Here is a 14828-nt window from a genome sequence, read left to right on the forward strand (position 1 = left end):
TATGAGACTAAAATACTATTATTATATAGGATTAGATTCTCCCACCCATTATGGGCATTCTGCGATTATTTTCAATTCAGGACTGAGCCTCTTAATCATTCTTTCCTCATTTCTCTCAGGATAAATGTTAAATCAGATCAGAGATTTCAACCTTAATCAGATCTTTTATAGCCTAACACTAACAGATACACAAAAAGAAGCAAAAGTAATAAAACCGCCGGAATATTAGGCCCTACAAATAAAGAAAGCCATATCCAACAGTTGTATTCAATTCCTTTGATAACTGTGATTTACTGCAAATGAAGAGCTACTGGTAAATGTGTAATTTTTGCTATTCATATCTAGGGATTTTGTCTCCTGATTGCCCTGTGAAGGTTGGAAAAGGAGAGGGTAGGGCTGTCCTAGTTGGCACAAAACAGCAATCCTTCATCTCCCTACCCCACCCCCTATTTATGGAGATCAGGGCTCAAACATGGCTTATATGCTAACAGGGAAATTATTTGGGATGTCTCAAAGGTAATGGATGTTTGCCCTAATTACAAATCATTGCAAAATACATTAAAGCTATTGTTACTATTTATCGTGCATATAGCACTTTTAAGGCATTAGTCCCTTTATCCTGTTTGTCCTCTTAACTGGGGAAACAGAACACGCTACTCCTTTTATAAGAAAGGAAACAGAAATAAACTCACATGTAAAATAATCACAAGCACAAAATTCAACAGGGAAAGGTATGAAGTGTATAGTACTGACTTCCAAGACTTAAGTTTCAACTTGAGAATTGTTCCCATATAGTTATCATTATTTTCTCTCAAACTTAAGTGCTGCATTGGTATGCATCTTAAACAACAGTTAATGGTTCTTGCTTTAGTTTTTTTTAAATTGGATTTGGGTACTAGGTGCTATTGGTTTGTTGGTTATCTTAAAAAGGTGCTTCAAAGAAAATTATATTGCAATGCTTCTCAATGACTACATTTTATTGTGTTAATGTAATTATTTTAGAACCGCTCTGGGATCTTGATGGATGAAGGTCAGTTTAGAAATTGGCAGAATAGTAAAACTAGAAAGAGAACTGTGCAAGAGACATAGTGAATAGGGAAAAGGTTGAGCACCCCTTATCCAAGCCCATTGCTTCTCAACTAAAAACAGCAACAACCTTCTGAAGCTAGTGTCAGGCCTAAGGCACATGCATGTATGCAGCATGTGTAGTTAAACCCTAAATTTCACATTCACCTAAAAGACAACAACGCATAGACAATCCACTAAATTCTTAGCCGCCTATCTGAAAAGGGAGATAATAATTCCTACTTTACAGGCTATTAATAATACAATATACACAAAATGCTTTGAATACTTGAAATTTGCTAGATTCATTAACCACAGTAGTATCTGAATATTCAAGCTGCATTTAGCACCACGCCATATTCCATGCATCCTTTTGGCACCGTGAGAAACTTTTGTTTAGAATACTATATAACCTCAAAAGTCTTGTCAAAGCACCTCACAAAAAACTCTCAGAATAAAAATCAAATCCAAATATGGTGTCAGAAATGTCTCTATGGTGAAAGGATTATGACTGTTTTCCCCACATCCTTGGTCCTCCTTGGTGTCAGTTTTTGGTTTCTGTCTGCTAGACTGCAGAGCCTGTTCGGGGCTTCTGAGGCAAGGGAGTGGAGCTGAGCAGCTGGATCTTGCTCAGCCCACAATGCAGGCAAGTCTGCATTGTTTAATGTTCTGGAGTTTGCTGTTCCATGCTTAGATATTTCTGTGCTAACCTTGAATTAAATGCTGGTATTATTATGAGGCTTGGGACTAGATTACCTGAAGGGCAACTTGTTCCCACACAAGCCTGCTCAGCTGCTAAATTCTTACTACCTGAGGCTCAGGGACACTTGTGCAGGTTCCCCTGCCTTCATAGGTGAAGTAGATGGTTACCCAGAAAGGGCTATAGCTCTGGAATGCTGCCCCAGGGAAGCTCCCCTAGAACTGGCTGCTGTCTTTCTAGCATCAAATGATTTTTATTTTTATTTTACCAGACTTTTCAGATTCAATTTTGTGTAAGTCTCCAAAATAAATGGGGAAGAAACACAGTTAATCACCGGAGCACATTCTTTCCATACTGAAAATTATTGGCCTCTCCAGTTAAACATAGCAGGTGATTAGAAAGACTTCTGCCCAAGACTCTTGGCAGACACTCTCAGACACAATAGATAATACTGGGTGAGATGGACAAACAATCTGACCTCCTATAAGGCAAGCTACCTCTGGTTTGAGGGCTGAAGGTTCATTGAACACTGGATCTGAAAATTATGCTACTGTGTAGAGCTTGATCAAACTTTGCAAATATATTAACACAAGATGTGCACAATGAGCTCCCTGTTACACACACACACACACACACACACACACTCATAATCTCCCTCTCACTTATCCACTCATCCAAATGCTTTCAAATGGATTCGTAAAGCCTGATTTGTTAATCTTTATGCCTGTTCAAGTTGATTATCTTGTGGCATACTGCTGCTTCAGAGAGCTATGTTCCAGAGCGGATAAACAGCAATTAATGAGCTATTTTTAAATTGATTGTGAGATGTGCAATTGAGCTAACACGATGGCAAATCAACTCACATTCTATATCCTCATAAACACTCCATGCGAATTATTCTTACCACTACCATTTATATCCAAAGGAAATAATAAATCCTCTCACAGGAATGTGTGCATTTGTTTTTGCATTGGGTATAAAGCTTTTGAGAGATTAAGGTTTCTGCTTCTGAGCATCAGCAATAATGGAAAAAATCATTCTATTTTCAAATAAATATTTAAACTAGATAGACTAACTTCAGGGGTGTTCTCATGAAACAGCTCAGGGGATCCGAACCCTAGGCTCTTTTGTAATGAGAGTTTATAATTTAGAGATATTCCCTTAGTATAAAGAAGTCAGTAGTTTGAAGACTTGCACCAAGGTCAGATGCCCCAGGCAGTTCCAAAGGCCTAGAGGTTGTTGCACAAGCCATTTCTTGTTCCTCTAGCCTGATAAGATGGCTTTAAACAGGATGCTAGCAGCTACCCAATAAACACACAATGTTTATTGTGCACAATGCTCTGTGTGTACGTGTGTGAAGGGGGAGGGGTAGAAAGATTTTTAAAACTGTCATTTATTTTTACCTGTTTGCCACCAAGTGTCCACAAGAGAACAGCGTCCCTCTCCTACCACATTGTAGAACCACTGCCAAGCTTCATGGTTTATGGGTTCTCCCACTAAAATCCAAAATAGTAAAAGGAAGAATTGCGAGTTCTGCCAAAAGTGTTTTATATTTGGTAACTGATCAACAATCATATTAAGAATGACTGAAGGAACTGGATATGTTTAGCAAAAAGAAGAACTGGTAGAGAAACATGCTAAAAATGTTCAGAATTGGTTGTCCTTTCTACTAAAAATAGGACATAAAGCAACAGGATGAAATTAAAAAGAAGATGCATTTTTGTAAACCTTTAAGTTACAAACGCAAATTAAAAATCAGAAAACTTTGGAAATTTTGAAAATGAAATGTGTGTATTTGCATCTACTGCAGATACTATAAAGAGTGAGGGGGTTGGGTGTCATGAACCAAATTTCCCAGGTTATTTCTCCACAGCCACAAGCACTTGGGTGCACAAGACCAAGAACGGCAACAATCAAAAAGGTTCTTCAGATATCTGCAAAAGAGGCAGCTCACATCATCTTGTCAGTTAGATTACTACTGCTCAGGTATGAGAGTGGCCAGCCCTTGCAAATACAGCAGCCTATGAATTTGTGCTTTGCCTGATTAATAAAGTATAATTTATTGGCTGGTGCACTCAGTGCTCAAACTGGAGCTTCTATAGCACTCTTGCCATACCATTTCAAGATTAGTTCACTCACAGCTCCAATGTGAGTGTGACACAGGACTAAACTGGCTATGTAAGTAGTCTTCTTCCTTATCATCTCCAGAATCCATCTTTAATCCCAAATGTTGAGATGGGTCCCAACTTCAATCATCAATTGCATATTTCTACTTTTTCTCTAAGCTGTGAAGAGGGATGGCAAAGCCTCCTGCAATTTTAATAGTTGCAGAGATTCAAGGATGTTTCAGCTTGTCATGCCAGAGTGAGAAAAGCTTTACCTACTGAAAGCATATCCAACCACTCAATTATTGGACTCTTGGGTGCTAGAAGTACTTTTGGGAGGTAAATAATTAGTGGGGCACAAGTCCTTGTGTTCCTTTTCCATCTGGTTATTATTTATCTCTCCCCCTTTTGTATAAGATAAAGCTTCCACTGATGCAATCCAGCTAAGGTCAGAGTGTGATCCACATATGGATCCTGACCTCCTAGTTGAAGAGTAATATGACATTTTCCACTGTCAACAAAATTTGCACTGTACTCTTCATACTCTCAGATATTTCTAAGATTTAACTCATAAATCTCTGACAAAATAAAAAGCTTCTCTCTCTCAAAATTATTACAGGACTGGAAAAATCTGCTTCCATAGAAATCAACAGTACTGACTTCAAACGGAACAAAGCGTTAAATTTTGCATTCTCACCTGATCCAAGTGTAGTTAGGGAAGATCTGTCATACTTCTTTACAAATTCATCTCCATACTTCAGCAGCAATCGCAATGCAGTGGGAGCACAATAAAATTGATTAATTTTTAACCTTTGAACAGTTTCCCAGTAACGACCTGCAAAATTCCAAATGGTCATCTTAAATTTTTCTGTGAACTCCATAAGCACTTTGTTGTTGTTGTTTAGTCGTTTAGGTGTGTCCGACTCTTTGTGACCCCATGGACCAGAGCACGCCAGGCACTCCTGCCTTCCCATAACCACTACATGCTCAGAATAATTTGAGTACAATGAGAATACATACATTGTAATATGGGCACAAATCACCTACTTTTTAAAGACTTTAAAAATATTTTTATAGATTTTCTGCCTGTCACACTAGCCCATCATTCTGCTTTGTGTTGTTGAGCTGATACCACTATTAGTATACCCCACCCAAAACACTTTGTACAGGCTTATGTTTAAGGCTGGAGCAGTTAAGTCCACTGATCTATACTAAAATCAACACCTACCTTTTAAATCAAGCCAAAACAGATCATTTGAGATACCATTTGTACTCCTTAAACACATAGCAAGATGGTGACTGGCAGGTGAATGTGGACAATCTCTTCTTAACAATTAAGACCAAACTGTATCATACATCCATTGGTTTGCAGTCCTTATGCTACAGATTCACCAAATATATGCGGTGGAAGGTTGGCAGCTGCTACATCACCTCTGAAAATTCTCATTTCTAGTATCTTAATACAAGTACATCAGTAGAAGGTTATAAAGGTAAAGGTACCCCTGCCCATACGGGCCAGTCTTGACAGACTCTAGGGTTGTGCGCCCATCTCACTCAAGAGGCCGGGGGCCAGCGCTGTCTGGAGACACTTCCGGGTCACGTGGCCAGCGTGACATCGCTGCTCTGGCGAGCCAGAGCCGCACACGGAAACGCCGTTTACCTTCCCGCTAGTAAGCAGTCCCTATTTATCTACTTGCACCCGGGGGTGCTTTCGAACTGCTAGGTTGGCAGGCGCTGGGACCGAGCAACGGGAGCGCACCCCGCCGCGGGGATTCGAACCACCGACCTTTCAATCGGCAAGCCCTAGGCGCTGAGGCTTTTACCCACAGCGCCACCCGCGTCCCAGAAGGTTATAGTAGAAGATATATAAATCAATATAAAATTAATTTTACTTCTGACACTCCCTCCCTATCAGCCTCCAGGTTCTCACCCAGGGTCCAAACAAACTTTCAGCTCACCCACAAAAATCTCACACCAAGAAGAATGCCTGGAAACAGCAGACATCACCCTTGTCTCTCACTCTAGACCTGCTTTTTATGGCCAAGCCCAAGGTGGATGGTGCTTCCTCAAGCTGCCACAGCTGTGTCCCATTCAGCTGCATTCTCCACACCCAGTTCCAGGTACAGCAGGTTTGTACCTGCTCTATGTTGCTATGATGCTGAGTTTTTCAGATTATGTGTGAACCAACACTCCTGGTTTCTTTTTTTTCAAATCACTAACAGCAAGACAACTCCACCTGTGGTTTGTTTGGAGAGAAACCAACCACAAGTATTCACATGTAATGCTAAGCCATACTTTATGGTATGTTTCCCCCAGAGGCATGCAGGGTGGAGCAAAGTGGGGGCAACTGAGCGGCATGCACCAGTGCATTGTTCTTGCATGGTAATCTGTGGCTTACCATCATGTGCATATCAAGCAGTGTCTACACTGTAGCTCTCTGGGGATTATCGACAGGAATCTTTTCCCAGCCCTATTCGGAGATGCCAGAGTTTGAAACTGGGAGCTGTTACATGAACAGCCCTTCTCTATGCCCAGGAGTTAAACTTTTAAGTTTTTACTTAAGGCACCTGGATTAGGATAGACTGGAGTGCTTTCAAACAGAACTGTGGTGCTTCCATTGCAGAGTGGTCCATACACAACATAGCTGTGTCCCGTGATCCAACCAATATCAGCCATACAACCAAAAATGTCATCTTGCTTGTAGTCAAACACATGCTACAAAGATGAACAGTAAAGCAGGTTAAAGTTTACATGCTTAATAATTAATTAATTAATTAATTAATTAATTAAACTCTCCATCATTTTTCAGCAGTTACCATCTTTACCATATGGTACACCTCATGTGGTGAAACAGGTGTACAGCCACAGATTTCAGGCACTTTGCTCTTCACATTCATGGTTTCATGTAATGGCCAAGGGCAGATCCACACCATACATTTAAGCACATGCCTCCCCACAAGGAATCATGGGAACTGCATTTTGTTCAGGGTGCTGGGAACTGTAGCTTTGCGAGAGGAGAGCTACAGTTCCCAGAATTCTTTGGGGAAATATGATTTATTTTGCTCCATCAAACCATTATCAGCAAGCCAAGAATAAACATTGCTGGAGTGAAACAAACCATGATTCCCAATTCATATGTAAGCCAGAGATCATGGGTTGATTTGTCCCAGTGTGAGCAGGGAGGAGCAAAATGACCAAGGTAAGCACATTCATAGCAGAAAAAAGGAGGGCACTGACTACTAACTAGGACGTTGCTTTTAGGGAAACTCTAAGCCAGGCATTGACAAACTACAGACCTCCAGATGTTTGGAACTACAATTCCCATCATCCCTGACCACTGCTCCTGTTAGCTAGAGATGATGGGAATTGTAGTCCCAAACATCTGGAGGGCTGGAGTTTGCCTATGCCTGCTCTAAGCACTGTTCTTAAGCCCTTTTCAGCAGAACATGAATACCTCTCCATTCACCCAGGCTTTTTAATTGATGTAGTCTGCGCCTCTCAGTTTTAACATTTTGGAGCGCAATGAGTTTTGATTTTTGTTGTGTTTATGTAGCTTTTCATTTTGCATGTTATTTTGTTTATTGCCTGTTTTCACTCATTTATTGTTAAGCCACCCAAAGAAATCTATTTTTTGTAGCAGAATACAAATGCTGTAAATAAGTGAATAAAATATCTGGTAAGTGACATTGCCCAATAGAATGTATAACCAGAATTATGGAGGGAATAAAATACTTTTCAGTACTGAAGCTGAATAAATTATTTAGACATTTTAGGGCTAAAATGTCAGCTTTTGGTGTGCATATAATTTAAGCAGCAGAAGGAATCAGGGAAATTTTTACCAGGCACCATTTCCAAAAACCATCAGTACCTCTCCCCACCCACAAACAAATTTATTTTTACTATCTGTTCTCCACAATTATTACTGATATAGTAAAACAACAAGTGTTATTTTCCAAGAGATATGATTTCTGATGTACCTTGTGCGTTAAGGCAGCATAAAGGAGATAGCCAGCTTGGGTGTGAACAATCCCTTTAGGTTTTCCTGTGCTCCCTGAGGTATAAAGCATAAAGAGCATATCTTCACTGTCCATTATTTCAGGGGAACAAACTGGCACCTCCTTAGCCATCTCCTAAATAAAGAAAAGAAAGAGGAAGTATATTATTATTATTATTATTATTATTATTATTATTATTATTATTATTACCATCAACATCATCATACCCCACCCATCTGATTGGTGGCTTACAGCACATATTTAAACATAAAAACATCCAAAAAAAGGGCCATTTCATAAAAACTGAAGCAATGTTCTGGATTCATAGAGTTGTGGTTTTGTTTATTTAAACATTTTCATGTTTCTGTGCAGAAACAGTGACCCAAAGTCTATTGTGCTGCACTCTACTGACAGCTGCCATTGCCAGTGAACTCCAGGCACACCTTGGGTATGGATACAGTATTGTCCAGAGGCTGTGTACCTGCTAATTAGCTACTGGGTAACTCAGCCAGGAGCCCTAAGTCCATTTACTGCTGTTTTGAGGGAAGTTTTGATCTGAACGAGAGTGAATCAACTGAAGTTTAATTCAGACAGGACAGGTACTGCTAAATGGGAGATCTGCTGATCTGGATATACATGCGGAACCTGTACTGATGGGGTTGCATGTCTCCTGAAACAGTAAGTTTGCTGGTTGAGAGTTCTCTTGGATGCTCAGGTGCAGGCACTGACCAGGAACGCCTTACCATCTTCATTTGGTAAGTCAGCAGTGTCCTTACCAGGTGAAATCAGATCTGACCTCTGTTATACATACCTTTATCACTGCCTGGTTGGATACCTACGATGTGCTCTACACAGGGCTGTCCATGAAGACAGTTCAGAAACAGTTGGTGGTTCAAAACATAGCCACTAGGTCTTTTGCTAAGACCAGGAGATTTATACATATTGCTCAATCCTTGACCAACTTTCCTCGTTTGAAATCCGTTCAGACTCAATTGTGGTTGCTGCCATTGGTCTTTGAAACATCTTGGGACAATGATTATCTACAGAACCACATCCTCCTGGATGAACCTGCTCAAGAATAGAGTTTCATTTTGGAGAGGCTCCTCCATGCTCCCACTTGCCATCTGAGGTGCAGAGGTGGCACAAAAAGAGCACCTTTTCAGTTGTGGTCCCCCCACCCAAGGGAGTAGATACTCCATCACTCCCCACCTTTTGATGACTGTTTTATTTCAATGTGCTTTAATTAATACACCTCCTCTTTCATAATATTTTACATTGCTGCTATTTTTTTTTATTTTGCTTGCAATTTTTCATGATCCAAGATTGAACGCACTCACCTAAGTCTTCCTGCTACACAGTTTTAAAAATCATTTTGGTAGAATAAATACTGTATATGAACACCTTGTCTTAAAAGTTTTGTCCACCATTCTGAAGTAAAAGATTTCTTAATCCACAAATATGTCTAATTTTCAAAAACAAACATACAGCTTCAGAAAATAATGGGGATGGGGGAAAAGATGGGTTTCCTCTGCAAATTTCCCCAGTTTTTCTGGATTCTCATCTCTAGATATGAAGCTGCAATCCAAGGATGCACTAACTTGACAATTCCAAGTTTCAGCCTGGCCTTTGATTCATTGTAAAACTAGGCTCATCAACATTAATTTGTTCTAGACAAAACACCAGCATATAACCTGCTGTGATAAAATATTATTGCATCCTATAGAAATACCTGATTTAAAAGAAGTACCATGAACATCATGAACATACTTCTTCAAGGAGAATATCACGACTGCCCATGTGGATTTTGTTGGTAGTTCTCTGAGTCACAAAGACCCACTTGACACTTGGACAATTCTTTACAGCTTCATCCACGGTCTTCTTCAGTTCTATGACACGTCCGCCCCTGACTCCCTGGTTAGAGGTGATGACTGCTTTGCATTCAGCTAACAAGAAAAATCATTTGTGGACTTAGCAGTTTGTTTTCCTCCATTATTGTTCCGAGTAATATTGTAACCAAGACATTATATACTGTATAGTATAGCAGAACAGTAACTCATACACAGTTTCCAGAGGGGTAGCTGTGTTTTCTGTTGCAGCAGAAACAAAAGGTCTTGTAGCAAAACTAGAAACAGACTCTTGTCCACAAAAGATTACACCCCTGATAAATTTGTTAGTTTGTAAGAAGCTTCAAGACTCTATAGTTAAGCAGAGGCTTAACTCTTATCATAGTGCTGTGGTGCTTAGTGCGCAGATAACAAATCTCTGCATCTGATATCATATAACTGGCTGGTGGGTGTAATGAGGCCCATTGGCCAATGTTCCTCACAACATACTACAAAGGGCTCTAATGTACACACATGACTTTTGTGCATACAGAGGCTAACACATTCTTTTCAATGATGGTGAATATTAGTCATGCATAATGGGAATGGCTGTTGTGTGTGAAGAGAACTACCCTGCAATATGAGAAAAAAGTCATACTGTACTATGAATGTTTATCAGCTACCCCTTCCCAGCATCTGTAAACTACTCACAGTCATTGATCCTCCCTGCCAATGAATCTGCACTGAATCCGGCAAAGACAACGGTATGAACAGCACCAATTCTGGCACAAGCCAACATGGCAGCCACTGCCATTGGGGACACAGGCATATAAATAGCAACTCGGTCCCCTTTTTTTATTCCATTTTTCTTTAATGTATTAGCAAGTCGGCATGTCACATCCAGAAGCTCCCTGCAACACAGGAAAGAACAACCATGTCATTTCTGTATGCTCCAATTTGTTAAATATGTATTTCTATAGCATAAGGCTTGTATAAAGCAATGCCAATCATAGTAATTTGAGTTTTTAAGAAAATTTCGAATTGGAAGATATCCCAGGAAAAGCCCCTGTGCCGATTAGGGTAATTTTCATTGGGGGGGGAAATCCATTTCCACCAGATTTTTCTTTTTATGTCCTAGTGGATTTTTACTTTACTTCTATATCGTAAACAAAGTTAAAAATTTGAAACTGCAAAAAGTTATTAAAATAAAAATAAAAATTTGAAACTGCCATGTTTGCCTAATATTGTACAGTACATGCAATTGGTACCCACTCATTGTTAGTAGTGAACTTATGAAATGGGGGGAAATGTTTTGGAAATTATTCACTGGCCAGTCTAAAGATCTATAACAGATAATTATTATTCCACCAAAGTCCCCATCTATGCAGGATTTAGTTATTTACTATGTATTAATTACCTGCCATTAAGACAGAATGAGGTATGTCATATAATGAAATATATGCACTGTTTTAACAGCTGAGAGCAACCATTTTAATACATGATCTAAAGTTCAGAGAAGTTGTTATCTGAATTATACCAAAAAATGGTATAACAATCCTTAGCTTTGTCTCTTGCTGGTCTTTTGGATAACAACATTGGCTGAACCATAGAAATCAATAGTGCTTTTGAAATATTGACATGAGGAATACTTGGCCTTCATCAACATTCTTAGCATTCGAGAGACACTTACAGTGTTCAAATATAAAAAAGAATGCTTTGTAAGAAGCATGCCTCCTTGCTCAGCCTTAAAAACTGTAATTTGTTTCATATGCATTTGATTGTGTAATTACTTCTTACGCAACTAACAGCCCAACCCGAAATCAACAAATCTATGAATAAGGCTATTTTTTAAAAAGTTGTTTTTACTCTTAGAATGGAGTCTAAAAATAATTAAATGGAGACTGATATAAAGTTCGTATCTCTTCCAAAGCTGCCTACAAGTTTTATGGCTAAACAAAAATGAGAAACTGGGATGTCTGCCAAACCATAGCTGTCTTAGCAGACAACCATTCCATCTCACACTATCCAAATAATTCAGATGTGTTTTAAGAATATGGCATCAAAGTCCTGCACAGGATCAGAACATTTTCAGAAGGGACTATAAGGACAGAACTACACATTGTGAAGTAAATTTCCAAGCTGAGGTTTGTCTCCTATTACTAACAAAGGGACCAGAAGACATTTACAAGGGAGAATTGACAGGTGGAGTTTAATCCTGCTCATATCCATGGATGAGTCTGGTGAAGGCTGGTCCATTAGGTCAAATGGGACACTGCTCCACCAACCTCAGTCGGCTCCACCTACCTGCTTTCAGTCTTGAGGGTGGCACTGGTTGTCAGTGCCTCCTCTCATTCCCAGCATTACCCTTGTGCAGCTCTCTGCCTTCTGCCCTACCAGTCCCTGTAGGCACGAGCCACCGCTGGATTATCCCGTGCAAATGCCCTTGGCTATTTTTCCTCCCAGTAGTGCTCTGTAACCAGATGAAGCACAGCAGGAAGAAACAGCCAGGAGAAACTTGCAGAATGATAAGAGTTGCAATCCAGCAACATCTGGAGGGCCACAAACTCCTCCCTCCCTGTATTGTGCTCAGAAAGAAAGCCAGCCAGCAACAAAAGCTAGAACTGTTTCCATTCCTATTAATGTATATATATATTGTTGTATAATATTTTCCATTCCTCCACTCAAGAAGTAGGCTGCAACGCTATCCAGGCACCCGCAATTCAACACCTCTAAAAAAAGGCGACAGCCTCTTGTGCTGACAGTTCCTATACAGTTATCAATATGCCAATGCTTCCATGCATTCTCCTGAGATAAAGCAAATATTTTCATGGAAATATATTACATTTATCTATCCACTGGTAGCTGTCAATGGATCAGTTTTATGACTGTGTATTTTGCAAACAGGAGTCAAGATGGCACTGTGTATTTTGCAAATATGCATCAGGATCATGCTGCAAAAATCCGGAGCAAAACCTTAACTGATGATCACCAGTTCATTGTCACTGTATTGTATATTTTCCGAATACATGTAGCTACAAGTCATAAAATAATAATAACACTATTATGATTATTATTATTATTATTACTACTACTACTACTACTACTACTACTACAGTATTATTATTATTACCCCACCCATCTGGGTGCCTTACAACACATATGATACCACAAAAAACACCAACCATTAAAAACTTCCCTATACAGGGCTACCTTCAGATGTCTTCTAAAGGTTGTGTAGTTGTTTATCTCTTTGACATCTGATGGGAGGGCGTTTCACAGGGAGAGGACAAAAGTGCCAAAACTTTTGAATGAGTGGCAAACAGCTTTTGACCTGCTTTTAAAAAAACAAGGATTTGAGAAACTCCCAATGAAAATATTTGCTTTATCTCGCAAGTTAAGGCCCAAATTGAAAATGGCCCATCCTCCCAACACCATCTCAGTGTTCCCCAGACACTCCAAGTAGGAGGTACACATTATTTACTTTCAGATATGGAAATATGTATGTATGCCACAAGTGCTCATGCCCAGCTTAGGTTGTTTCACCAGTTATGGTTCCTTCCTGGACTGGGATAGCCTGGCCTCAGTTGTCCTCTTGCTTAGACTACTGTAATGTACTCTACATGGGGCTGCCCTTGAAGACAGTCCAGAGGCTACAGCTAGTGAAGAATGCAGCTGCTGCATTGATAAGGGGTAGCCTGAAGGGACCATGTGATACTGATACAATATAAAACCTTCTAATGGCTTGGGTTCCAAGGACCCAAAAAAGCACCTTATCCAGGTCAGACCCTATCATCAGGTGAGGCCTTGCTGATAGTGCCACTGCTGGGAGCTGCCCAGTTGGTTCGGCTGACTCATGACGGGGCCCTTTCAGTGGTACTTTGCCTGTTGTGGAAAGCCCTCCCTAGCGAGGGGCACCTGTCTCTATCATTATTAATTTGCAGGAGAAATTTGAAAACATTCCTGTTTACCCAAGCATTTGGTGGCTGAAGAATACTGCTCCTGGCAACCTCAAGATCATTAACTGTCACTGTAACTGCTTTTAGATGTTTTCAATTGTAGCTGCCTTTAGAATGTTGACTGTTATAGAATGCTTTTTCCTTGGTTTTTAAATTGTGTATCTGTTTGCCATTCTGGTCTGCTTTGGGAGGAAGGGCAGGATGTAAATTCAATAAATAATATGTGGATATAACACAGACTATAATAATAATCCCTGCTAAAATGTCCACACTATTTACTGATAAAGTACAGTACTCATGCCTCTTGTCAACACACATATTTTTATTTCCCTGGTCACCTGCTTTCTGTGCGATACCTATATCTATTGAAAGCAACAGCTGGGCATGGACAAAACTCCTTAGAGCAGTCAATGCATTTTTATAGCAGCTTGGTTAATTAGCTGATAAGTCTCCCAACAGCTTGCTATTATTAACAGATATCAGAACAGCTTGAAAGGAAACACTGTGTTTGCAGTCCTTGTCCCTACTGAGACAACCAAAGACTAGAGTATGGTCACAGCTCAGTTTCTTCAAACTCTCTTACTTGAAGGCAAACCTAACAAAATACCTAAAGGAACACACTGGCGTTTAAAATAGCCAATGAGCCTTATGCACAATTTGGGAGAGGGGAACCATGTCAAGATCAAGAATGCAACACACGGGGCTATCCGTTCCTCTTCCAGCCCCATGCTGTGGTATCAGTGAAAACAACCCCCTACAAAACTGCCATTTGCCATGGGACATACATTGCTACTGGCACCAATAACAATATAGCTCCCACAGCAAATAGCAACTTTGTCCTCTGTGGGGCAATTTTCATCAGAATCACAGTGCAAAAGGAAGGGCCTCGCATTTTATTTACGCTACTTATAGGTTTATTACAATTAAATAATATAGAAATTATGTTAAATAAATAAATGCACCATGTCCAAATCACCCCTGAAATTGCTATTTAAAAAGCAACATATACATTAAATGTGATCAGACATTGAATGCAATGAATGGTTTGGCTGAGAGTTCCAATGTATTTAATTTCATAAATAAAACTAAATATGCTATTCATATGAATCTCAGACTAGAGTGGATATGACTCCATCATATTGAATATGAAACTAAATATTTGAATATATTGTTAGGAGTTTGTG

At 39.7% G+C, this 14828-nt stretch overlaps 1 protein-coding gene across 3 annotated transcripts in view; it reads right to left on the minus strand.

Annotated features, from left to right (window-relative positions):
* Positions 1-14828, minus strand: part of ACSS1 (acyl-CoA synthetase short chain family member 1) — a 34231-nt gene that overhangs the window by 10122 nt on the left and 9281 nt on the right. For 2 of the 3 annotated variants that reach the window (XM_028725010.2, XM_077925475.1), the window contains exons 3-8: positions 10400-10599; positions 9633-9808; positions 7848-8000; positions 6438-6585; positions 4568-4705; positions 3169-3261 (exon numbers count right to left, since the gene is read on the minus strand). In XM_028725010.2, the coding sequence (XP_028580843.2) occupies positions 3169-3261; positions 4568-4705; positions 6438-6585; positions 7848-8000; positions 9633-9808; positions 10400-10599 (908 nt within the window). The remainder of the gene's footprint in view (positions 1-3168; positions 3262-4567; positions 4706-6437; positions 6586-7847; positions 8001-9632; positions 9809-10399; positions 10600-14828) is intronic. The other variant, XM_077925474.1, reaches the window with a different exon arrangement.

The sequence above is a fragment of the Podarcis muralis genome, chromosome 3, assembly GCF_964188315.1.
Source record: "Podarcis muralis chromosome 3, rPodMur119.hap1.1, whole genome shotgun sequence".
Lineage (NCBI taxonomy): Eukaryota > Metazoa > Chordata > Lepidosauria > Squamata > Lacertidae > Podarcis > Podarcis muralis.